This window comes from Zonotrichia albicollis, chromosome 7 (genome assembly GCF_047830755.1).
Source record: "Zonotrichia albicollis isolate bZonAlb1 chromosome 7, bZonAlb1.hap1, whole genome shotgun sequence".
Lineage (NCBI taxonomy): Eukaryota > Metazoa > Chordata > Aves > Passeriformes > Passerellidae > Zonotrichia > Zonotrichia albicollis.
The window spans coordinates 9,348,616-9,374,302 of record NC_133825.1 but is presented as its reverse complement, the minus strand read 5'-3'; the positions used below and the strand labels follow the sequence as shown (position 1 = coordinate 9,374,302).

General features: G+C 49.3%; 1 protein-coding gene across 1 annotated transcript in view; it reads right to left on the bottom strand.

Annotated features, from left to right (window-relative positions):
- Positions 1 to 1,496: 1,496 nt before the first annotated feature.
- LOC141729585 (uncharacterized) overlaps positions 1,497 to 25,687 on the bottom strand; it is a 413,938-nt gene continuing 389,747 nt past the window's right edge. Inside the window, 1 exon segment of the mRNA XM_074544287.1 lies at positions 1,497 to 2,227. Coding sequence (XP_074400388.1) covers positions 1,497 to 2,227 — 731 coding nt within the window.

Below are 25,687 nucleotides of genomic sequence, written 5' to 3'. Positions count from 1 at the left end.
CTCGTGACCCAACAGGAGCTTCTCTAATAAACGTTGCCTGAAGCTCCAACTTTCCCCATGACAGAAACCCCTGTGAGTGTTTGGGAGATCCCAGCTCTTTGGCAGTCTGGAGACTCCTGGGATGTCACCGTGGAGCCCCCATGAGTGCCTGTGACAGATTGGTGCCTTTGCAGCCCAAGGTCCCCTGGGATGTCACCATGGAATGGCTGTGACTGCCTCTGTCCACAGGGCTCTTTAGCATCGCCAGAAAGGCCTGGGAGGTGTCCATGGAGCCCCTGTCTCTGCCTGTGACATTCCAGCTCTGGAACAGCCTGGAGACTCCTGGGAAGTCCCCATGGAACCTCTCTGAGGGCCTGTGACAAATCTGATCCTTAGTAGGCAACCATAACCAGCATCCTGTTGTTCTGTTCAGTTTCCATGGCAACCATCACCAGCCCCCTGTTGCTATGGGCAGTCCCTTGGCAGCTCCATGGAGACCCCATGCCAGGGGTGGTTGCCCTGGACACCAGCTCAGGCCTGCAGCCACAGCCCGTTGCCATGGCAACCATTGGCAGTCCCATCCCCAGGCTCATGGGATCCCAGAACCACAGAATTGGCTGAGCTGGGAGGGACCCATCAGGATCCTCCAGTCCAACTGCTGGCCCTGCACAGGACACCCCAACAATGCCAGCCTGGGCCTGGCAGCGCTGTCCAAACGCTGCTGCAGCTCAGAGAGCCCTGGAGCTGGGACCCTTCCCTGAGGAGCCTGGGCAGGGCCCCAGCAGCCTCTGGGCAAAAACCTTTTCCTGACATCCAACCTCAGCCTGCCCCGACTCAGCTGCAGCCGTTCCCTCCACTCCTGTCCCTGGGCACCAGAGGGAAGAGGTTCCCACAGCCCCAGCCAGGGACCCGCTCCCAAGGCTGTTGCCATGGCCACCAGGGCTGGGACCAGCTGGGATGCTCGGTTTCCGCGGGCTGGGGTTCAGGAATGGGATTCCCCAATTTCCTGCTTCCACTAAAACCGCAGTGCCCTCGCTGCCCTCCCACCTCCCATGGAAAGCACAAAAGGCAAAGATCCTGGGCTGGGATAAGAACAATTTATTGGGAACAGCAACAAGATAAGGAACAAATGGAACAGAAATTATATTGATAACAGAATGGATAAGAAAAACTGTTTACAGGGAAAACTAAACACAATTCACTGGGTCTGCCTGGCCACAATTTCCCCTGCCTGGAAATTTCACCCTTCTCTTCAGGGAGAGAGAGTCCCTTTCCTGCCCCAAGCAATGACCTGAGGTGGGAATAAATGTAATGACAGGGCCATGGCCAGACCCTCATATTCTTCCATCCCGCATCATATCATTGGCAGGGGCAGGAAAAGGTACAGCTGTCTTCCCAGATGGATCACAGGGAAAATGGGTTCCCAGGGCTCTTCCCAACGTGGCTTGTCCCATGGGGGATAAATCTGGAGCAGTGCATGAACTCTTCCTGGAGTTGGGGCATGTGCAGGAATTCTTTTACTGGTGACTCCGTTGGTGTCTGGTCAAGTGAGAGCTGCTGGTGAAGCTCTTCCCACACTGGGGACACTCGTAGGGCCTCTCCCCAGTGTGGATGCGCCGGTGGGTGATCAGGTTAGAGTTGTGGCTAAAGTTCATCCCACATTCCCCACACTCGTAGGGCCTCTCCCCAGTGTGGGTCCGCTTGTGCCTCATGAGGTGGGAGTTGCGCTTGAAGCCCTTCCCGCAGCTAGGGCAGAGGAAGGGTCTCTCATCCGTGTGAATCCGTTCATGCAGGAGAAGATCAGAACTGGTGTGAAACCTCTTCTGACACTCAGGACATTCGTAGGGCCTCTCCCCAGTGTGGATGCGCCGGTGGCTGACGAGGGTGTAGTTACGCTTGAAGCCCTTCCCACACTCAGGGCAGCGGAAGGGCCTCTCATTGGTGTGAATCTGCTCATGCTGGAGGAGAGTGGAGCTGGTCTGAAACCTCTTCTGACACTGGGCACACTCATAGGGCTTCTCCCCAGTGTGGATGCGTTGGTGGGTGATGAGGGCGGAGCTGTAGCTGAAGCCCTTCCCACACTCCCCACACTCGTAGGGACATTCCCCAGTGTGGGTCATCTGGTGGCTCATCAGGGTGCTGCTGTGCCTGAAGCTCTTTTCACACTCTGAGCACTTGTAGGGCTTCTTCTGATCATGAGGCTGCTCATGGACCACCAGCTCTGAGCTTTGGCTGAAGCTCCGTCCACCTTCATGGCTCAGGGTGGGTCTTTCCTTCTGAGAGCACCCTGGGCTGGGTTTGGAGCCCCTCTTCCTGTGGGATCTCTGAGGCATTTCCTCCCAGTTCGAATTCTGCACCGTAGCACTGCTCAAAATGGCCTCTTCCACAAGGTTCTGATGGGGGAATTTGTCCCTCTTGGTCTCCATCCTCAGCTTCTTCTCTGGGGGAGGAAAGACAAGAAGAGGATGGGATTTGCCTCCGTGCCAGAGGGAAGGGGAAGGAGATCCCCCCAGTGCATCCCCGGCAGGACAGCGTTGGCAGCAGGGTTCTCCTGCAGCCAGGGGCTGTGATGGGCTGGGAGATGGACCAGAAGAGAGGGGGAAAGGGGCACTGACTTCCTCCTCACTTGCCTGGGTGTCCTGGGGCATCTTCCTCTTCCTCGCAGTCTCTCCCTCCATCTGGCTAAGTTTTAGGAACGGGAAATTCTGTTTTGGGAGGAAAACAAGAAATGAGCACACTAAATTTTGCACCGGATTGAAGGCAAAAGAGGGGGAGAGTCTAAGTCAGAATTCCAATTCAAAAACAAAATTAGGATCAAGGCAATGATACAGAAACACTGCCTTAAACTCACAGAGTCAGGATATAACCTGACACCCTCTTGGTCAGGTGGTGGCAGCAGTCCCATTAAATGGTGGCTGCAGTCCTGTTGGAGTGATGAATGCGATTCTGTCCAAGAAGTGATGCTGTAGAAGGGTCTGGTCTTCCTCTGAAGGTCCAGTGGTGGTTATGGAGATCTTGTCCTCTGGCAATCCAGTAGGCAAGCTGCTCCTGGTGTTAAAAGCCTCAGCTTATATCCAGGTAGGAATGCTTGGATCCTCCCCCTGGGCGGAGCATCCCACAGTGGGATGATGGAATTTTATCAGTCCTGCAGTGACACTCAATGGCCCATTAGCAGAAGATATCATCCCTGAAGGGCATTATCAGGGCTGAGTCATGGAAGAAATAAAGAACCCTGCCCCACCTGTTTATAGCAGTTGATGAAGTTGGGGATTGAAAACATGCATTTGGTTACATCTTGCATGGCAACCTGAAACAGTGGGGTAATCCCTGCTCAGGGGGTGAACACCACCCCCCTTACCCAAACTGGCTCAGGTGTAAAACCCCCACCCTGGGAAGGCCACACACACACAGGGGACAATGTCACACTTGCCCTGCTCCAGGGGAGGTCTCTGTCCCTCTCACTCCCTTGCTCTCCCCCCCTTTTCTCTTTCTTTCTACCTCTCTCTCTACCTCACATTTACTGTTCAATAAAATCCACCTTGGATTTGGTCTTTTTAGCATCTTAATTGGGGCAGAGGAATCTCTCCAACAATTTTCTTAACCAGATTGCGACATTATTTTGCCATAGAGAGTTCAGGGCACTGTTCCCTGACCCCAAGTGCCTTTGACACCAGCATGGTTCCCTCCTCTGAGGAGGGTGTGGTTCTCTCTGGAAGAACTCTTGGAAACTTGGACACAGCTTCCTCTGAGTCACTTATGGAAGAACTGATGAGGAAAATGGCCCTTGTTGGTCTGGATTGTAAAGAAAATATTTTATTGTCCTTCCTTGAAAAGTTTATTAAAATCACTGGAGGAGAGGGAGCAAATGATACCAGCGAGATTGAAAAGGTTTGTTCACTCCAACATGAAAAACACAAGGCTGCTGAAAGTCCCAGAAGAAGCCCAGCTCAAGCAGCTAAATTCCCAAATAACTCCAGCCAGGGGTCTCCGGGAGGATTTTTTGGAGAGTGTTCGGAGCCGGCAGATCCCGGACTTGAGCCCCAGATATCTCCAGGCTCCCTAAGAGGAGCTTTTTTGGGGGCAGAGGAGCCGCGATCGCCCCTCGGAAGGGTCCCGGGGGGTCCACATGGGGATGGCTCGGTACAAACAGGACAGGACATTGGTTTTGGAGATCCCCGTGGAACAGGGGACCCCCGGGGCGGGGAGAGGGGAAGAGGCGATACCGGAGCTGGGGGACCCCTGGCAGCCCCGAGATGAGGCGGGGACGGGACCCCATGACCCTGACAGGGGTGTCCTGGGGTGACTTCATGATGCTCGTACCCCCATCTGTCTGTTTAGTCCAGAAATGAGTTCTGCACCTTTAAGGCTGGTTCTGAGAGAGAAGGGGAGGAGGAGGAAGAAGCTGCAGTTTGTTTTCAGAAACTGCACTCACTTCTCCACATTCTGGCTTCTGGATGGACAGACAGCAGGACAAAGCTGTCCTTTGCTTTTAGTCAGTTTTTAGGTCTCTGAGGCAGAGAAGTTCCCTGGACTTTGATTTTTCTTTTCCTTTGGAGCTGTTTAAACCTGCTCTGGACTGAACAACCAGAACACCACCAGCAGCTCTTCCCTGAGGCCCACCGGGATAGCCTGGGCCTGGACACTTCCAGCACTGGTCAGACTGATAAGAGACTGATAATAGACTGATAAGAGGTTGATAAGCCACTGATAAGGCACTGATAATATGCTGAGTGCGCAGAGCTACAACCCAAGGAGGGACTTTCGGAGTTTGTCATCTATTTTGGAGCAGCAGGAAGTTTTATTGCTTAATATTGTTCAATTTTTGTGCTGGTGAATGCGTTGCCTGTAAAATAAAGTTTCATTAGACTTTCCTCCAAGGAAATATTTTCCTGGAATTGCTGAGGGTGGGGCTGCTGAATCGGCATTCTAGAGGAAACTCCTTTTGGAGGGTTTCAACCAAATTTGCCCTAAACCAGGACAGGGTGGTGGAAAGAAGGGGTAACCCCAAGTGGCTGGATTGAGGGGAGGCTGGAGAGGGGGGCCTTGGGACCCAGAACCTCCCAGAATCCAAAAGCAGGACCCTGGAGAGGAGGGATCCCCTGGACCGATGGAATCCCCACCAGCTCTGAGATGGGGGACCAACCATAACCCAAGAGGGATGAGACTGGAAATGGGAAACTCCTGGTGGCTTTTTTTTATTCACTCTTGATTTTTGGACATCAGGTGACTTCTAGAAATGGACGTGGATGGGAGGAGTCCCCAACCCAAGGCATTCACATTTTGTTTTTTCCCAAACCAGGATTTTCCCCAAACCTTTCCACGGTGACATCCCCCCTGTCCCTCTCTGGGTGAGCTCAATCCCAAACCTGACCCTGATCCTGGTCTCAATTTCACTCCATGTTTAGATACACTCACAGTTCTGTATTTTATCTCATCCCAGTCCCAAACTCATCTATCCCAACCCCAGCCCTAATGTTAATCCCATGTCTAGCCTTAACCCCAATCCCAGGCCAAATACAATCTCAGCCCCAACTCTAACCCCAGCCCCAATTCCAGCCCCTTCCTAAATCATCAGCCCCAAACCAAATCCCAGGTTCAGTACTTGTGGGGGTTTGGGGGTGTCCTGTCCCTCTGACCCCGATGATGTTTGGGTGGGGTCACAGCAGGGCTGAGAGGGACAGAGACCCCCCCAGCCCCCCAGGTGTGAGAAGGTTGGAGAGCACCCCCAGCCCTGAGCACCCTCAGCGGTGAGAGGGACACAGAGCCCCTGGTCCCCAGCCCTGCACAGGCATTGCCTGAGGCCAGAGGGATGGAGACCCCCCGAGCATCTCCCAGGGTGAGGGGACAGAGACCCCCAAGCATCCCCTGGGCTGAGAGGGACAGAGACTGCCCCGAGCACCCCCTGGCATAGGGGTGAGAGGGAGGGAGACCCCCCAGGCATTTCCTGGGTGAGAATGATGGAGACCCCCTGGGGAATGGCCTGGGGTGACAGGGATGGGAAACCCCCCCCCAAACCCCTCCCAAGCATCCCCCAGTGCGAGAGGCACAAGGACCCCTTAAGCCTCCTCTGTGCACTGGACAAAATAAACTTGATAGAAATCAAACTTGACTCTGCAAAATCACTTTGAAGAATATTTGCTCTTCCCACAAGTAACTTGGGATGAAAGCGCAAACAAATCCCAAATATAAATAAACCGACATTCCAAGAAGTGATGTGGCAATTCCAAGTTTCATTGGTTACTGCACAGCTCCAGCTCAGCTCCTGGCAGGTTCCGATAACAGGAAAGTGGAAATTTGGCCCAATACAGATTATTAAAAGGAAAGGAAAGCTCTGTGTAGCAGACAAAAAGGTGACAGGGATAAAGAGAAAAATGATTGTCACATTTGGTAAAGCCCCCAAGCCTGGGAATTCAGGACTTATTCGGAAAATGATCTACTTGAGCTGGGCTTCTTCTGGGACTTTTAGCCGCCTTGCATTCCTCACCATGGGGTGAATGAACCTTGTCAGTCTCGCTGGTAACATTTGCTCCGTTTCTTCCAGTGATTTTAACAACTTTATAAGGAAAGACAGCAAATTATTTTCTTTACACTGGCCACCCATAAAAGCCATTTTCCTCATCATTTCTTCCATAAAGAAATAAAATTTCTATAAGCTCCATAAGCTCCGCAGGAGGAAGGAGGGACTGTGCCCAAGTTTCCAAGAGTTCTTCCAGAGAGAACCACAACCTTGTCAGTGGAGGGAGCCATGCTGTTGTCAAAGGCACTTGGGGTCAGAGAACAGCACCTAAACACACTGTGCAAAAATAATGTCACAGTCTGGTTATGCAAATTGTTAGAGAGATTCCTCTGCCCCAATTAAGGTGCTAAAGATACCAAATGCAAAATGGATTTTATTGAACAGTAAATGTGAGGTAGAGAGATGGAAAGAAAGAGAAAAGATGAGTGACAAGGGACAGAGACCTCCCCTGGAGCAGGGCAAGTGTGACATTGTCCCCTGTGTGTGTGCCCTTCCCGGGAAGGGGGTTTTACACCTGAGCCAGTTTGGGTAAGGGGGCTGGTGTTCACCCCCTGAGCAGGGATTACCCCACTGTTTCAGGTTGCCATGCAAGATGTAACCAAATGCATGTTTTCAATCCCCATCTTAATCAACTGCTATAAACAGGTGGGGCAGTGTTCTTTATCTCTTCCATGACTCAGCCCTGATAACGCCCTCCAGGGGAGATATCTTCTGCTAATGGGCCATTGAGTGTCACTGCAGGACTGATAAAATTCCATCATCCCATTGTGGGATGCTCCGCCCAGGGGGAGGATCCAAGCATTCCTACCTGGATATAAGCTGAGGCTTTTAACACCAGGAGCAGCTTGCCTACTGGATTGCCAGAGGACAAGATCTCCATAACCACCACTGGACCTTCAGAGGAAGACCAGACCTTTCTGCAGGATCACTGCTCTGACAGAATCACCTTCATCACTCCAATAGAATTGCAGCCACCATTTAATGGGACTGCAGCCAACACCCTGACCAAGAGGGTGTCAGGTTATATTCTGACTCTGTCAGTTTAAGGCAGTGTTTCTGTATCATTTGCATCTTTGATCTTAATTTTCTTTTAAATTGTAATTCTGACTTTGACTCTCCCCCAGGTTTGCCTTAAAACCAGTAGAAAATACACTGCACGCCCTTTGTTTTCTTCCCAGAACAGGATTTCCCATTCCCAGGACTTTACTTGATGGAGGAGGAGGCTGCCAGGAACAGGAAGGAACCTCAAGACACCCGGGCAGGTGAGGAGGAAGTCAGTGCCCCTTTCCCCCTCTCTCCAGCTCCATCTCCCAGCCCAGCACAGACCCTGGCTGCAGGACAACCCTGCTGCCAACACCATCCTGCCGGGGATGCACTGGGGGGATCTCCTTCCCCTCCCCTGTGGCACGGAGGCAAATCCCATCCTTTCCTTGTCCTTCCTTCCCCAGGGAAGGAACTGAGAATGGAGTCTATGGAGGAAAAATCTCCATGGCAGAACCTCATGGAAAAGGCCATTTTGAGTGACTCCACAGTGCAGAATTCCAATGGGGAGGAAAATCCCCAGAGATCCTGCAGGAGGAGGGGCTCCAAACCCAGCTCAGTGTGCTCTGAGGAGGAAACACCCACCCTGAGCCAGGAAGGTGGACAGAGCTCAAGCCAGGGCTCGGAGCTGGTGGTCCATGAGCAGCTTCATGATGGGGAGAAGCCCTACAAATTCTTGGAGTGTGGGAAGAGCTTCAGGCACAGAAGCACCCTGCTCTGCCACCAGATGATCCACACTGGGGAATGGCTTTACGAGTGTCGGGAAAGTGGGAAGGGCTTCAGCTCCAGCCCTGCCCTTGTCATACACCAACGCATCCACACTGGGGAGAGGCCCTACGAGTGTGGGGAGTGTCAGAAGAGGTTTCAGACCAGCTCTGATCTCCTCCTGCACCAGCGCATTCACACAGAGGAGAGGCCCTTCCACTGCCCCAACTGCGGGAAGGGCTTCAAGCGCAACTTCACCCTCATCACCCACCAGTGCATCCACACAGGGGAGAGGCCCTACGAGTGTCCCTGGTGTGGGAAGAGCTTCACCCAGATCTCTGTCTTAACCAGACACCAACAGAGGCACCTGTAAGGGAAGGCCTGGCAATGCCCCAATGCAAGAGGACTTTTGTGCACTTTTTGTGATTTGTGCAATGCTTTTTGGATTCATAATGTCTATTGGGGTGAAGGTTTGCATGCATTTCTGGTCCCTAGGGTTTTCTGATATTTTAATACCTCTCTGGTTCCTAGGTTTATTTTCTTATTCAGAAATAGCTTTAGTATTGCCCCTAATAAGTAGTTTTTACATCAGAGGGGCAGTGACCAGAATAGCTATCCTTCTGGGTTTGGTGGCAATAATGAACAAGAAGTTTATAAACATGCTAGGGTCTGCTCCAGGTATGAATGGTTCATGGCTATGGTTATGCATCCGGTTTGTTGCAGGAGGAGCAGGAGGGAAAGAGGTTTTTCAGCCTCTGCTTTTCTTCTTCTCCTATGAATCAGTTGCATCACTAGTGAAGGATGTTCAATTTCCCCTGAATGTTAAAGAAACCATCTTCCTGGTATTTAATCTGGTAACCTTCCTCTATACAGCCTGCTGCTTCTCTAGAATGAGGGCTGAGATTTCTAGACGGGCTGATGAGACCCCTGACTCAGGAGTAAACCCCAATGTGGAAAATCCTAAGTGGTGTGGGAAATGGGAGGATATGGGCCAAATCCTGAAGGAATTCTCTGACCCTATAGTCTGGGATTTTCCCCATGAACAAATTCAAAACCCAGCTGAGGTGGGGAAATATCTGAAAGAGAAGTAGCAGGATGAGCCTAAGGAGGGGAAGGTCATTGCAGTGAGCTGGGCCCTGGCATATGCTTATCGCACACTGCCAGATAGTGTCGGGCAGCAGACAGAGGCAGGGGGGCAGGGAGATAAATCAGCAACTGTCCCGGTGACTCAGGCTGAAGCTAACACTCCAGGCTCGAAGCCAGCATCTAAACCCATGGCTGTTGCTACCAGCACTAGAAGTGGGAAATGCACGGACAAGACCAATCGACCAGTGGATGATGATGATGATGAAGGAGAAGGAACCTCAATGCCTCCTAACATAAAATCAGGAGTCAAAGCAGCAGGTGCAAGATCACATGCAAATATTGAGTCTTATTTCCTGAAGGACCTTCGTGGCTTACAGAAGGATTACACACGATGACCTGATGAATCCATATTTAGTTGGCTGGTCTGTCTCTGGGACGCTGCAGGCGAGGCTACAATTCTGGACGGCACTAAAGCCAGGCATTTGGGATCTCTGTCACAGGATCCTGTTATTGACCAAGAAATGATGAGGGGGGCTAATCCACACAGCCTCTGGGCAGGGGTCTTGGACAGTGTTGCACGAAGATAAATGTGCGCAGATGATCTCTATATGCAACAAACTTAGTGGAAGACCATAGAGCAAGGGATCCAACGTGTCGTGGGGTGACAGCCTTTATCCCAATATCATGTGTTGTGTCTGGCAGCTGTGCCTTTCTCTCCCCCCCCTGCCCCCCCCCGGCCGTCTTGCTGCGGCGGGGTGGGGAAGAGAGGAGGCAGTGTGTGACCAGGCACTTTCGCTTTTGGCTTTTGGCTGCTTGGCTTGGCTAGCCGCTTGCTTGCTTGCTTTCTGCTTTTTGTGCTGTTTTTTTTTCTTTTCCTTTTCTTTTGTTCCCTTTTTCTTACCCTCCCGTGAAGATACTAGACCGGCTCCGGACCTGACCTGAGAGCTCCAGGACACCCGGAGCCTGTGAGAGAAGCCCAGCGCCCTTCACAAAACAATCTGGTCTCTTTTCTTTTCTTGTGTTCGGGAGTGTTCTTTTGTTACTTGTAAATAAATAGGTTTTGTTTTCCACTTTGCTCCTCCGAGAAATTCCTTCCCGAACCTGGTGTTGGGGGAGGGGTGGTTGGAGGTTTTTTTGTTTTGGGGGGCTCCCTTTTGGAGATTTCCCCTAATTTGTCCTAAACCAGACCACAACGCCTGAGAGAAATGGCAGTGGCAGAGATTATCTTCTCAGGTGATGTAACAACTAAGAACCCAGACTTAGTACCATGCACGTCTGTGATGTGGCGAAAACTTATACGACTTGGGCCACATGAATATGCTTCTGCCTTAGCCATCATGAAGAGGGATGAGAGGGGTGAGACTGTGCTTGACATGGCAAGGAAGCTCCGAGCATATGCAGATGCTGTACATTGCCCAACACATGCCAGAATCGCAGCGGTAGAAACACGTCTGCAGAATTTAGAGGATAAGATAGAGGAGAATCATAAGAAGCTTAGAGAGGAGATTAAAGAAGACCTTCTCCAAATTTCAGCAGTACAGATCCGAGGTTCTGGTATCCAAGGCAGACGTTTCCCAGATAGTGAGAGAAGGTACATCCCACGAGCTGAGCTGTGGTTTTACCTGCGTGATTGTGGGGAAAACATGAGAAGTTGGGATAGGAAACCTACCGCTGTTCTGGCACGATGGGTGCGTGAACTGAAGGAAGCCACCAGGAGGAAAGCAGCTCCAGTTGCCTGTAGCCGAACGGCCAGGTATGATGATGATGACCTGTCTGATCCCCTCGAAGGAACATCCAAAACATACGCCCAGGGAAAGAAGGATAACCAGGCTTAGAGGGGCCCTGCCTCTAGCCAGGTAGAGGCCAGGGAAAATCGTGTTTTCTGGTCTGTATGTATTCGTTGGCCTGGCACATTGGAACCACAAGAGTATAAAGCTTTGGTCGATACTGGTGCGCAATGCACATTAATCTCATCAAGACATGTGGGGACAGAGTCTGTTTCTATTGCTGGTGTGACAGGGGGATCTCAGGATTTCTCTTTGGTGGAGGCTGATGTGAGCCTAACGGGAAATGAGTGGAAGAAGCATCCTATTGTGACTGGCCCAGAGGCCCCATGTATTTTGGGCATAGACTACCTTCGAAGTGGCTACTTCAAAGACCCAAAAGGACTCAGATGGGCATTTGGAATAGCTGCTGTAGAGACATAGGGCATCCAGCAATTGAACACCTTGCCTGGGCTGTCTGAGAATCCATCTGCAGTAGGATGCCTGACGGGAGAAGAGCAACGAGTGCCAATTGCCACTTCCATAGTGCATCGACAACAGTACAGAACCACTCGAGATGCTGTGATCCCCATCCATAAGATGATCCGAGAGCTGGAGAGCCAAGGGGTGGTCAGCAAGACCCACTCACCCTTCAACAGCCCCATTTGGCCTGTGCGAAAATCTGAAGGAGAATGGAGATTGACTGTGGACTATCGTGCATTGAATGAAGTGACTCCACCACTGAGTGCTGCTGTGCCAGACATATTAGAGCTCCAGTATGAGCTTGAGTCCAAGGCAGCAAAGTGGTATGCCACTATAGACATTGCCAATGTATTTTTCTCCATTCCTCTGGCAGCAGAATGCAGGCCTCAGTTTGCTTTCACATGGAGGGGAGTGCAGTACACCTGGAACCGCCCCACCATCTGCCATGGACTGATCCAGACTGCACTAGAAAGGGGTGAGGCTCCAGAACATCTGCAGTATATTGATGCCATCATTGTGTGGGGGAAGACAGCTGTGGAAGTGTTTGAGAAAGGGAGTGAAATCATCCAGATCCTCCTGGGAGCTGGCTTTACCATTAAAAAGAGTAAAGTCAAGGGACCAGCTCGTGAGATTCAGTTCCTGGGAGTGAAGTGTCAAGATGGACGGCATCAGATTCCTACAGACGTCATCAACAAGATCACAGCAATGTCTCCACCCACCAATAAGAAAGAGACACAAACTTTCCTGGGTGCAATAGGTTTTTGGAGGATGCATATTCCTGAGTACAGCCAGATCGTGAGCCATCTCTACCTGGTCACCCGCAAGAAGAACAGTTTCCAGTGGGGCCCTGAGCAGCAAAAAGCCTTTGTCCAGATCAAGCAGGAGATTGCTCATGCAGTAGCCCTTGTCCTAGTCAGGACAGAACCAAAGGTAAAGAATGTGCTCTACTCTGCAGCCGGGAACCATGGCTTGTCCTGAAGCCTTTGGCAGAAGGTGCCTGGGGAGACTCAGGGTAGACCACTGGGATTTTGGAGTCGAAGCTACAGAGGGTCTGAAGCCAACTACACTCCAACAGAGAAGGAAATCTTGGCTGCCTATGAAGGAGTCCAGGCTGCCTCAGAGGTAATAGGCACTGAAGCACAACTCCTCCTGGCACCCCAACTACCCTTGCTGAGGTGGATGTTCAAAGGCAAGGTTCCTTCCACTCACCATGCCACCAGTGCTACATGGAGCAAGTGGATTGCTCTTATTACTCAGCACACCCATATAGGTAAACTGAATCGCCCTGGGATTTTGGAGGTCATTACAAATTGGCCTAAAGGTGAAAATTTTGGTGTCACAGATGAAGAGGAACAAGAACCAGTGACACGTGCTGAAGAGGCTCCTCCCTATAACCAACTGCCAGCAGAAGATACACGATACGCTCTCTTTACTGATGGTTCGTGCCACATTGTGGGAATGAACCGGAAGTGGAAAGCAGCCGTATGGAGCCCCACACGACAGGTGGCAGAGGTCACTGAAGGAGAAGGTGGATCAAGCCAACTTGCTGAACTCAAAGCTGTTCAACTGGTCCTGGACATTGCTGAGAGAGAGAAGTGGCCAAAGCTCTACCTTTACACTGATTCATGGATGGTAGCCAATGTTCTGTGGGAATGGCTGGAGAGGTGGAAAAAGGCTAACTGGCAACGTTGAGGGAAACCAATTTGGGCTGCTGGTGAGTGGAAAGACATTGCTACCAGGGTAGGGAGGCTACCTGTGAAAGTCCGCCATGTAGATGCCCATGTACACAAGAGCAGAGCCAATGAGGAGCACCAAAACAATGAGCAGGTAGACCAAGCTGCAAAGATAAGGGTGTCCAAAATAGACCTAGATTGGGAACATAAGGGAGAGTTATTCCGAACTCAATGTGCTCATGATGCGTCAGGGCATCAGGGCAGGGATGCCACCTCTAAGTGGGCACAAGACCGAGGGGTGGATTTAACCACGGACAGTATTGCTCAGGTTATCCATGACTGTGAGACGTGTGCTGCCATCAAGCAGGCCAAGCGAGTGAAGCCCCTCTGGTACGATGGGCAGTGGTCCAAGTACAAGTATGGGGAGGCCTGGCAGATTGACTACATCACACTGCCCCAGACACGCCAGGGCAAGCGCTACGTGCTGACCATGGTGGAAGCCATCACAGGATAGTTGGAGACCTACCCTGTGTCTCATGCTACAGCCCGGAACACCATCCTGGGCCTGGAAAAGCAAGTTCTGTGGAGACATGGCACCCCTAAGAGGACTGAGTCAGACAATGGGACTCATTTCAAGAACAGCCTTATCAACAGCTGGGCTAGGGAGCATGGCATTGAGTGGGTGTACCATATCCCCTACCATGCACCAGCTGCAGGAAAAGTAGAGAGGTACAACGGACTGTTAAAAACCACGATGAAAGCATTAGGTGGGGGATCTTTCAAAAACTGGGAGCAGCATCTGGCAAAAGCCACCTGGTTAGTTAACACCCGAGGCTCTACTAACCGAGTGGGCCCTGCCCAATCTGAGCCTTTGCAGAGAGGAGATGGAGACAAAGTCTCAGTGGTACATGTCAGAGGTTTATTAGGGAAGACAGTTTGGATTAATCCTGCCTCGAATACAGACAAACCCATTTGTGGGGTTGTTTTTGCTCAGGGACCAGGTTGCACATGGTGGATAATGCAAAAATATGGAAGAACACGATGTGTACCTCAGGGAGATCTGATTGTTGGATAAAACCTGTGTAAATATCACTGTTTGCTGAATGTTATTACCATTGTCTGTGTATTGCTGTATAATGGATGTATCATGTATGTACTTGTAGAGTTAGAATTTATATTCGTTTTAGTAGTAAGCAGATGATATGGGGATAAGGGTTGGAATGTCCTGGGTTGACCATATGATGCTTCTATACCCAGTCGTCTCATTCTGTTTATGTTGAATAATAAGTTTTGTACCTTTAAGAGTGTTCCAGAGAGTGAAGGGGGGAGAGAAGAGGCATGCAGTTTTTTTTCAGGCACTGCACTCACTCCTCTACATTCCTGCTCCTGGACTATGTTGTCTGCGGACGGACAGACAGCAGGACAGAGCTCTTCCTTTTCTTTTTAGTTAGTGTTAGCTAGCTGAGGCAGAGAAGTTCCCTGGACTGTTTTTTTTTCCTTTTTCTTTGGACCTCTTGAAACTGCTCTGGACTGAACACCCAGGAGAGCACCGGCAGCTGCAGCTGTGGCCCACCGGGCCAGGCCTGGCCTGCGACAATTCCAGCACCAGAGGGACTGATCAGAGACTGAGTGAGCTGAGCTTCAACCCGGGGTTTTCTCAGTTTGTCATCTCTTTTAGAGTGGCAAGGGGTCTCATTGTTTGATATTGTTTTAGTTTTATTGTTTAATAAACAGGTTTTTTTCCCTATCAGACCCGTGGGGGGGAGGGGCCGATTGGATCTACTTTTCCCACTGGAGCTCCTTTGGGGGATTCTTCCCCAAATTTGCTCTAAACCTGGACACCGTGGTATGGGACAAGAGATCCATGGATGGGTTCCCAATTAAACCAACACCTGAAAACCCAAGAACGTCCTAATCTTGAGTACTTAACATATGCTGCATGTTGGCTGAGAGATACCACCGGCAGTGAGGTTACAAAAATCTGTAAACTACAAAAACAGGAGGAAGAGAATGAGGGGAGAGAAGAGGTTAGTGTTAAGTGGGACCCCCTTGATTACTTGCCTCCTCCTCCGTTCCCTCCTATTTACCTGGCAATGCCCCAGGCTCCTCTCCCAGATCCCCCGATTTTACCTCTGGCGTCTCCATGCCCAGAACCAGCAGCCGCTCCGATCCCATTACCACCTCCAATTAACCCTCCTATGGTCAATACTCCTACCCTAACCTCAACTCCCTCATCTGCTCCAAATACTTCTGTCCCACCTCCCTCTAATCCAGTTCATTCTCCCGTCTTCCCCTCAGTCTCTTCCACTGTCTCTCCAGCCTCACCCCCAGTGTCCTTTCCTACAGGTTCAGTCTCTTTCCCCTTACCTACTGCTGTACCATTACCTCCCCTTAACTGGGAGGGGAGCACCTCCATCCCTAACCCAGCTAGTAGGAGCCCACTAGCCCCCACTCATCCCATTTCTTCACAGAAGGGTAACCTTACGGAGGGACCTTACTGTAACACAAGATCTAAAACATCTAAAGTGGAAAAGCTTTTTCCTCTTGGAGAAGTCCCCATGGGTGGGATACGTTGGGGCTTGGGTTTGTGAATGCCCCATTAACAGCCACTGAAATTCGAGGCTTTGAAAAGGAGTTAGGGAAGTTAGTGGAGGATCCGGTAGGTATATCGAACCAAGTAGATAATTTCTAGGCCCCAACATTTACACTTGGGGAGAGTTGTACTCTATTTTTAAAATTCTGTTCAGCCCTGAAGAAGTGAGGATGATCAGGGCCGCAGGAATGCGAATCTGGGAGCAAGAAAATCGTTCAGGAGATCCCAATGACCAGAAATTACCCTTACAGGGCCCTGAGTGGGACCCTAATGAAGAGGAAGATAGGAGGAACATGGAAGAGTATAGGTCTCTGATGGTTAGAGGAATAAAGAAATCAGTTCCCCAAAGTAATAACACAAAACTAGTTTTTGATAGCATGCAAGAAAAGGATGAAACCCCAGCTACTTGGCTTAATAGGTTAAAGAGGAACTTCCAATTATATTCCAACATAGATCCCGATAGCTCTGAAGGCCAAGTGCTTCTAAAAGTGCAATTTGTTACAAAATCATGGCCAAACATCTGGAGAAAGTTAGAGAAAATGGAGGACTGGCAGGAAAAGGGAATAAATGAACTATTAAAGGAAGCCTTAAAGATATATTTAAGGAGAGAAGAAGAGAAAGCCAAAGCTAAAGCTAGAATCATGGTACCTGTAGCCAGGGAAAGTCAAGGGGTAAACAGAGATCAGCAGGGACAACCATCGAGAGTCAGTGAAAGTGGACGAAAGTCCTCCTTTGAAACATCCAAAGACAAACCTATACTACCTCCATGGGTGGATACAAACAGAAGACCAGTGGTACCACTGAGTGAGAGGAAATGCTATTATTGTGGAGAGATAGGACACATAAGAAGGAATTGCAATAAACTCTCTTTTGATGAGGCAATTGTAAAAGACCAAGAGGCTCTTGAGAGACTCCTGAGGGGAGATGACTAGGGGTATCAGGGGCTTTATGTGTTACTGGACCCAATGTATCATCAAGAAAAGCCCCTAGTAAACTTTGAGGTGGGTCCCCAAAGTGAGGAATTGGAATTTTTAGTTGATACTGGAGCAGATAGATCAAGTATAAAGGAATTACCCACCAGAGTGACGCCTGGGTGAAAAGTCTGTGAGATGATGGGAGTGGAGGGAAAACCATTTAGAGCCTCCATAGTTGAAAATGTAGAAATTAAAGGAAATGGAAGGCAGTGTGTGGCTGATTTTATCTATTTACCTAATCTAGAAAGTAATTCACTAGGAAGGGACCTACAAGTCCAATTAGGAGTGGGAATTATCCCAAAGGATGGGAGAATGATAGTCCAGATCATGAAATTGACATTGGGAGATACAGAGCAGATAAACCCAGAGGTTTGGGCAGGAGAAGGAAAGAGGGGCTATCTAGACATCCCACCAATAAAAATTGAAATGCAAAAATGAATTCCTCCCATTCAAGTAAAGCAATACCCAATGTCTATTGAGGGAAAAAGGGACTGACCCCTGTGATTGAGCAGCTATTAGAGGAAGGTATCTTAGAGCCGTGTATGTCTCCACACAACACCCCTATTTTAGCAATCAAGAAGGCAGAGGGAAAATACCGATTGGTCCAAGACTTAAGGGAAATAAATAAGAGAACTATAACCAGGCATCCAGTGGTCCCAAACCCCTACACCCTCTTAAGTCAGATCCCAAGGGAGCATGCCTGGTTTACTATTATAGATTTAAAAGATGCATTTTGGGCATGTCCTCTTGCTGAGGAATATAGGGATTGGTTTGCATTTGAGTGGGAACATCCAGAGAAGAGAAGGAAACAATGATTAAGGTGGACGCACATGCCCCAAGGATTTACCGAGTCCCCAAATCTCTTTGGGCAAGCCTTAGCAGGGCTTCTAGAACAATTCACCCCGGAGTACAAATTCTACAATATGTAGATGACTTATTAGTATCTGGAGAGGAACAGAATAATGTCAGGGCAACAAGTATACGACTTCTAAATTTCCTAGGAGCAAAGGGTTTAAAAATATCCCAGAATAAATTGCAATTTGTGGAAGCAGAAGTTACTTATCTGGGAAACATAATTGGGAAATGATATAAGAAATTAGGTCCTGAAAGAATTTCAGGCATACTATCCATACCAGCACCAATAACTAAGCGACATGTCAGAAAACTGTTAGGCTTGTTTAGGTACTGCAAGTTATGGTTAGACCAATATACCCAAAGTGTAAAATTTTTATATGACAAATTAGTAAACCCTGACTCAACAGAATGGACAGCTGAGGATGACGAAAAACTAAATAATTTGAAAGACAAACTATCGTCGGCACCTGTCCTAAATTTGCCCAATCTGGAAAAAAGAATTTGACCTATTTGTAAATAAGGAGAAAGGAATTGCTTATAGGGTGGAAGCCCAAGAGTGGGGAGGGTGTAAGAAGCCAATTGCTTACATCTCCAAACTGCTAGACCCAGGAGCTAGGGGGTGGCCCGCCTGTATTCGAGCAGTTGCTGCAGCAACCACTTTAACTGTAGAAACTCAAAAACTGGCCTTGCGAGGCAAAACAAGAATCCATACAACCCATGATCTAAAAACAATTTTAAGCCAAAGGATCCAGAAGTGGCTTACTGACTCCAGAGTATTGAAATATGAAATAATCTTAATAGATGCTGACAACCTAGAGCTGGTAACATCTAAAACCCTAAATCCAGCACAGTTTCTCTCTGGAGAGCCATTATTAGAACTAGAGAATAACTGCTTGGAACTGGTGGACTTTCAGACAAAAGTTAGGGAAGATCTGGAAGAGACACCTTTACCAAATGGAAGAAAATTATTCACTGATGGGTCTTCAAGAGTAGTGGAGGGGAAAAGGATGTCTGGATATGCAATAATTGAAGATACAGAAAAGGAAGACATGAAAATTACCGAGAAGGGCAAACTGCCTTCTAATTTGTCAGCTCAGTGTTGTGAAATCTATGCCTTAAAGAGGGGACTTGACTTATTGGAAGGCGACCAAGGGACAATTTACACTGACTCACAGTACGCCTTTGGGATCATTCATACATTTGGAAAGATTTAGTAGGAATGTGGGTATCTGAACTCCAAAGGAAAAAACTTCGTGCACACAGAACTGGTAAGATCGATATTAGAATCTCTACCTAAAGCTGCAGAGATTGCAGTGGTACATGTTAAGGGACATCAGAAAGGGAATACCATCGAGGAAAAAGGGAATCAGTTAGCTGACCAAATGGCTAAGGAGGCAGCATTAGACCCGGGGGAGCCACTGAAATGACTGAGGTCAAACAAAGTGTTAGGTGAAGAAAGGAAAGGAAAACTAGTATTCAGTGAGAAAGAACTAAAAGCAATAAAAGAATTAAAAATGCATCAGGGGGAACAAGGGGAGTGGTTGACACCAGATGGGCGTAAATTTTTAAATAAAGACCTCGCCCAGAAAATGTTAACAGAGATACATGAATAAACCCATTGGGGGCTCCAAGGGTTATGCGATCACATTTTAAGAGAAACTCTATGTATCGCAATATATGGGTTAGCACAAGCAGTAACTCAAGGGTGTTTAATTTGCCAAAAAGTAGATCAAAAGGTGATGAGAAAAACCATACCAGGGGAAAGAGAATTAGCCCAAAGACCATTCAAAAACATACACACAGACTTTACTGAAATGCCCCCTGTACAGAATTACAAATATTTATTGGTAATAGTTGACCACCACACTCATTTGGTAGAAGCCTTTCCAACTAGAAAAGAAACCACAGAAATAGTTGCCAGGATTATCTTAGAAAACATCATTCCCCGATATGGGTTGGTGAACAATATTGATCCTCACCCCTGTGGTGAGAGCCTGGCTTCTGTGTACGAATCATCACCGGGAGAGGAAAAGTCCTCCCTGCAGACACATCTGTAACACATCAGCCACAGAAGCTTCTGCCATCTCTGCTCAGCTGCACGGGCACCGCATGAGCAGTGAGGGGATCGTGCAGGGCGAGGGCACAGACGTGCATGGCTCTGTCCTGGCACCTGCAGCGATGCCCCCCTGGCCAAGCTTTGGGCTCTGAGCTGGCAGCTCTCCCAGGAGAAAGGCCTTGACCTACCCTCACCGACTCCCAAAGGCTCAGTCCTGGATGTGGTTTAGGAAGCCAGATCACCTTCACCAACATGTTCGGCTGCAAAGAAAGGCAGGACAGAACATCACCCATGGCACTGTAGCAGATCCTCAGGCTGCAGGCAAGGCTCAGCCCTGGGGCACAGCCCTGGGCCTGGCCCCTGCCCGTTCTACTCTTCTCTGTGGCTGCACAGAGCACACAAAAGGACACAGTGGCATTGCACACAGGAGGAGGATGGACAGCTAAACGCTCCTTCCTCCCACTGACAGCCATCCTGTGGGATCCCTCAGTGCTACACAAAGGAGCGGGGCAAAGTTTACAGAATTCTTCAGCCCTGACCTAACGTTAACGAAAATGGCCAATGGGTGAGCTCTTGCCACATGGACACTGATTATTCTGCCAGTAAAAAGGGAAATTCAGAACTTGCCTCTGGCATTCGCCACGACATTCAAAGTGTCATTCACCTGGACTTCCAAATCTTCCAAGGAGTGATCCAAATCTAGAATGGAGCAAAGACCTGAACCATTTCCTTAGTGTGTTGGGATCCCCTTCTGCTTTGGGAATTGGGCACTGCAAGGGGGTCGGGTACGGCCGTGGGAGCCAGGTGTGAATGGACAAGGCCAAACTGCCCAAGGGCATGGGGAGCTCTGGCCTGGCTCCTGGTCACTCGGCACCTTCTTTGCAGGCCCTGGGACACATCCCTGGATAGGAATCTGGGGCTACCCAGGGCCCTGGGGGCTGTCTCCCTCCCCCAGAGGAAACCCTCCCTAAAGGCCTGGGGAAAACCATCCCCAGCGCTTCCCAGGGAGCAGGGAGCGCTGTCCTGGGAAAGGGGAGCCAGGCTGCCGGCTCACCTGCTCGCCACGCTTGCAGCGGAGCAGCCTGGGCAGCCCTGGCAGGCAGGGCCACGGCCAGGAGGAGCAGGAGGAAGAGGCGCAGAGCAAGGGCCATGGTGCCTTGCCCTCTGCCAGTCCCGCAGCGCTTGCTGCCACCGCTGTCCTGACACCGCTGTCCCAATGTCAGCACCACTGCTGCCACCGCCGCTGCTGCTGCCGCAACAGTTGTGCTCAAGGACTGACTGCTCGGTCCTTGTGCTGCTGTGCAACCACCGGGTCTGGCATCTCTGTGACCTCAGAGCCAACGGTGACCTCAGTCTGCTGTGACCCCTGAGCCTGCTGTGACCTCATGGCCTCAGCTGTACCCCCAGAGTGTGCCTGCATCTGTACAATTGGACTGCCTTGGTTTTTTTTGTGTATCCCAGGTCCATTGCTCAGCAAAACCTTATTTGTCACCTGCTGACATTGTGGGTCAGACTGTGTCCATGGAGATGCTCTTGATGGCTTCCCTCTTTCCCTGGGCTTGCCACTGGAGGAGGTCCAGACCCAGATGATGCCAGGGAAGGAAATGTGCCCTCAGCCCAGGGACGCTCAGCATGGGCTCCCCCAGCCCTCGGGACCCCGCCGCTGGTCACAGCAGCCCCTGCCTGGCTCCTGCCTGCCCACACTGTGGGCATCCATGGTTGCTCCTGGCCATGGAGCTCAGCCAGCGCTGCTGCCGGGTGGGCTTTGCTGCTGCTGCCACCCGGACACTGGGCTGACAGCTCCATCTCTTTATTGCAACAGAAGAGCTCATTTGGGAAGTGCTGCAGTGCCCAGTTTCTTCAGCCCGACTAGCTGTCAACACCAACACCCAGAGTGGGCCGCTCCCAGAAAACTGTCAACTCTGGGGTTTGGCTGTAGGGCACGGCTGCTTTACAGCACAGGTGGACTGTGCTGGGGTAGGGACAAGGAACAGGGAGATGTTTTCTGTATGTTTGTTCCCTGCAGAGTCAGTGACAGAAAGACGCTGAATTAAAGCCATACACCGATTTCCAAACTGGGGAGGTCCCTTGGGAGGATACAGTCTTTAGCCAGTTGGGAGAAACTGAGGGTGGAACACAAGGCGGGGAATACATTGTTTAAACCAATAGGGGATTACAGGGGAGGAGGACAACCTAAAGAAACCAATAGGGTTTGAAAGGATACCAAATGGATAGGGAAGTTTCTAGAGGCAGGGGCAGGCTTGGGGAGGGATTGACATTGAATGGGAGGAGGAACAGGGAACAAAAGGGCAGGTCTTTGGGGAGATGGACAACTAGGGCAAAACCAACAACACAGGGTGGAAAGGAGCAACCCTTTGGTAATAAAATATGCTGTAACAATACAAAATAAGGGGGCATTGTAAAACTGACTACTAGGACCTAATTACAATCAAAAACATGGAACACAACAGGAAAGCTCTCTGTCGGGGCTCTTTGAGCACTCCCAAATCCTTTCCTGGCAGAAATCGAAGGCCAAACTTGCCCTTATCCCAAGCAAACAGAGTGTTCCCCAACAGTAACCCATTCTGAGCCCCTGTGAAAAATGCATATTTTATGGTTGGCTTTTTGTAAATATAGCCACCACTAGACACTGAAATCCTTCAAAGAGAAAGAATTTATTGCTCTCTTATCAGAAGAAACTAACTTCTTTCTGCCTCGCTCAGCCCTCAAGAAGCCGGTTAATATTAAGAGGGAGAAGTTGACGATGACCAGAGAGAATTCTGTGTTTGAATGGAATTTATGTATCATGTATGAGATGTATGAATATGCAACAGGTTATTGTTTTTTAGGGCTAATCCTCCATTAAAGTGTGTCCTTTTCCCGGCTAATACTGCCCAGAAAATGGGTACCCAGATTTCTGTATCTTTTTTTTTCTATTGTCTCCGATTGCCGTAATCCAAATTGTCCAAAATTTTTATCACTCTAATAATGATATTGCTATTTTTATAACTATATTATTATTAATAAAATGTTACAAACAAGGGATTTCCATTTTTCACACCCCTCCTGGGAATCAGGAACCCGTGTGGTGGGGCCAGCTGCACCTGTGGGAGCAATGGGGAGCGTGAGCCCATGCTGTGCTGCACTGCTGAGCTGGCAGCACGGTGGATGCGGGCAGGACGTTCTCCGTTTCCCCCAGAGCTGGGGCCTGCAGGCACCTTTGCCGCCCCTTGGCACAGGCTGTGCCACCCAACAAAGCCCAGCAGGCCGGGAGGAGAGCCCGGGGGGGCGCAGCTGCTTGGGCAGTGGCTGCTTGGAGGGACACGGGCCAAAGCCATCCCTGAGCAGCCACTGCCAGCCCTGGCCCTCCCTGCCCCGTAACAGCTCCCCCAGCCCCAGGGAACTGACTGACAAAAACTCTACAGCCAGCAAAGAGTGGGTGGCTCCATAATTGCTCCTTTTCAGGTCTGGATATATTTTTTGGTGATCCATGGTTGCATTCCAGCCACCAGCAGAGGTTTGAATCCTCAGTCAGGCTGGACCAAAGGCTTTTTGTTCCTGCAGCCCAGAATTAAGCAGGGCACTGCATCCTTAGAAATTGACCAGCCAGGACAGAAAAGGTGTTAAAGAGATAATAAGACAGCACTGTGTGGATGCTTTCATGCTAATTATATTTTCAGAGTTGAGAAAAACACTTAGGTTTGTAGGAGGAAGCATTGGTAGAGATGTCAGTCTTTAATATTCGTAACTCATTGTTTATTGTCCCATCATTTTAATGGGAAAACAAAGGTGTTATTTCTGTGAAGATAATTTTAAAAGAGTAATTTCATTATCCTTGCTAGAGATCATTGCAAACATCCTTCTATTAGCTGTTATTGTTGCTTCTTGTTGTCACAAGCCTTTAACTGCTTTTAAAATAAAGAACTCTTCAAACAAACCCCACAAATTGTCACATTATATTGTTGGGCTTATGTGAGGGATCTGAGATGACCTCTCTCACGTTGTGAAAGCTCTAAGGAGTGCTTTGAGTGTTAACAGATTTGGTTTTCTTTGATTAATCCCCAGGCTCCATTGGGGTTAACACCTGTTTCATACAAAGGTAAAACAGGAAAAATAAAATGAGTGAGAGTCAATTCCAATTTGTATCAAGCTGTATTTGAGAGTGGTTCATCAGAGAAGAGAGTGCTACAAACATTCTGTAGCAGTCTCTGATCTATTACTACTCTAGCAATGCCTAGAAACAGTACTAAAACCTGGGAGAAACCCCCAAAACTGGCCTTGGTCACATTTCCTGTTCTCTCTGTCCCACAGGGGAAGTGAAATTTCACCTCCACCCAAGCGAGCTGCAGGGCCCTGCGTGCAGGGGAGGGCTGTTGGCAATTTCCACTTTGGATCTGGGGGAAGGGCTGGGTTATGGTTCAAAGCAGCTGCTGGAGACTTTAAGAGAAAATAATTCAGTTCTGGCCTTCTAAATAGTCGTCTATAGTGATCTCAGATGAAACAGAAAAAACACAAGGGAGATCCTAAAATCTGTTCCCCACTCTCCTGCAGCACTGGAGAAGGAGCCGAGGGCAGGGGCTTCAAGAAAGCTCAGAAACTCTGTGAGGACACAGTGAATTTACTGAATTCTCTGCAGTAGCAAGCATTCATTCCAAGTGGGGATGTAGAACAATCACCAAAATTGCTCATGAAATCCAAGTTGACTTGAGTTATGGCTGGCGGGCACATTGTTCCAAGAGAAATATCCAGCAAATTTCAACATTTTGTATTTACAGTGCAGGCATGGTGTTTGATGTGGGAATGTTCCTTTTGTGGTACAGCCTTTCCCTGGTCAGATTTTGGTTAAGAGAATGTTTAAGCAGTCGGACAAAGCAGTTATGGGAGGCAAAGTGCACAGTTTGTGTCTTTCCATTGCCCCTTTCACAGAATTCTGAGAATTCTCAGACTGACCAGGTTGGAAGAGACCTTCAAGTTCATCGAGTCCAACCCAGTCCCAACAGCTCAACTAAACCCTGGCACCCAGTGCCACATCCAGGCTTTGTTAAACACACCCAGGGATGGTGACTCCACCACCTCTCTGGGCAGCCATTCCAGAACTTTATCACCTTTCTGTAAAAACTTTTTCCAGATATCCAACCTGTATTTCCCTTGGTGCAGATTGAGTCTGTGTCCTCTGGTTCTGTCAGTGCTGCCTGGAGAAGGAGCCTGTGGGAACCCAGGAAATTCATCTGGTTGTCCTGAAGGACTCAAGACTCTGTCAGGGGGCTCAGAGACCTTGGCACAGAGCCCAAGACCCCTGTGCCTTTGATTCAGCCCTTGGAAAAAACAATTACCAACCTTGTATGAAGAATGACAAGCCACAAAAGTTTAAGTAGAAGGATAGTGAATTTATCACAGAGTGGAAAAATAGATTTTTGGTGGTTTTAGAATGGGGGTTCAGGGGGCAAGATGGAGGAATCTGGGCCTTTCTCCTTCTTCTCCTTGGCCTCCATCTGCTGCTGTTATGTTGGCACTTACAGATTGGTTTAGAGTAGAAGCTCACTGTCTAACATAGGTGATAGGTGTTGGGAAGTAACTGTAAATATTGTGTAGACATATAGTACACAAAGACATAACAGCACATTGGGGCAGGCAGAGTTCCTCTGAGTGTCCTGCTGAGCAGACCTCAGCGGGTCAGAAGGAAGAATTTTATAGATAAGATAAAATAAACAACCTTGAGCCTGAGAACTGAAGAGTTCTGCCTCATTCTTTGAGCACCGGGCTGGGAAAAGAGACTTTCTAACGCATCTCAGGGTCACTCTGAGCAGCAAGAGACCCTGAGAAGAGCCCAGCCCCAGCTGAGCACAGGCAACTTTCAGGAGCTGTGCAGCGTGATGAGGGCAGCCCTGAGCATCCTTTTCTCCAGGCTCAGCACCCCCAGCTCCCTCAGGGGTTCCTCACAGGGTTTGTGTTCCCAGCCCCT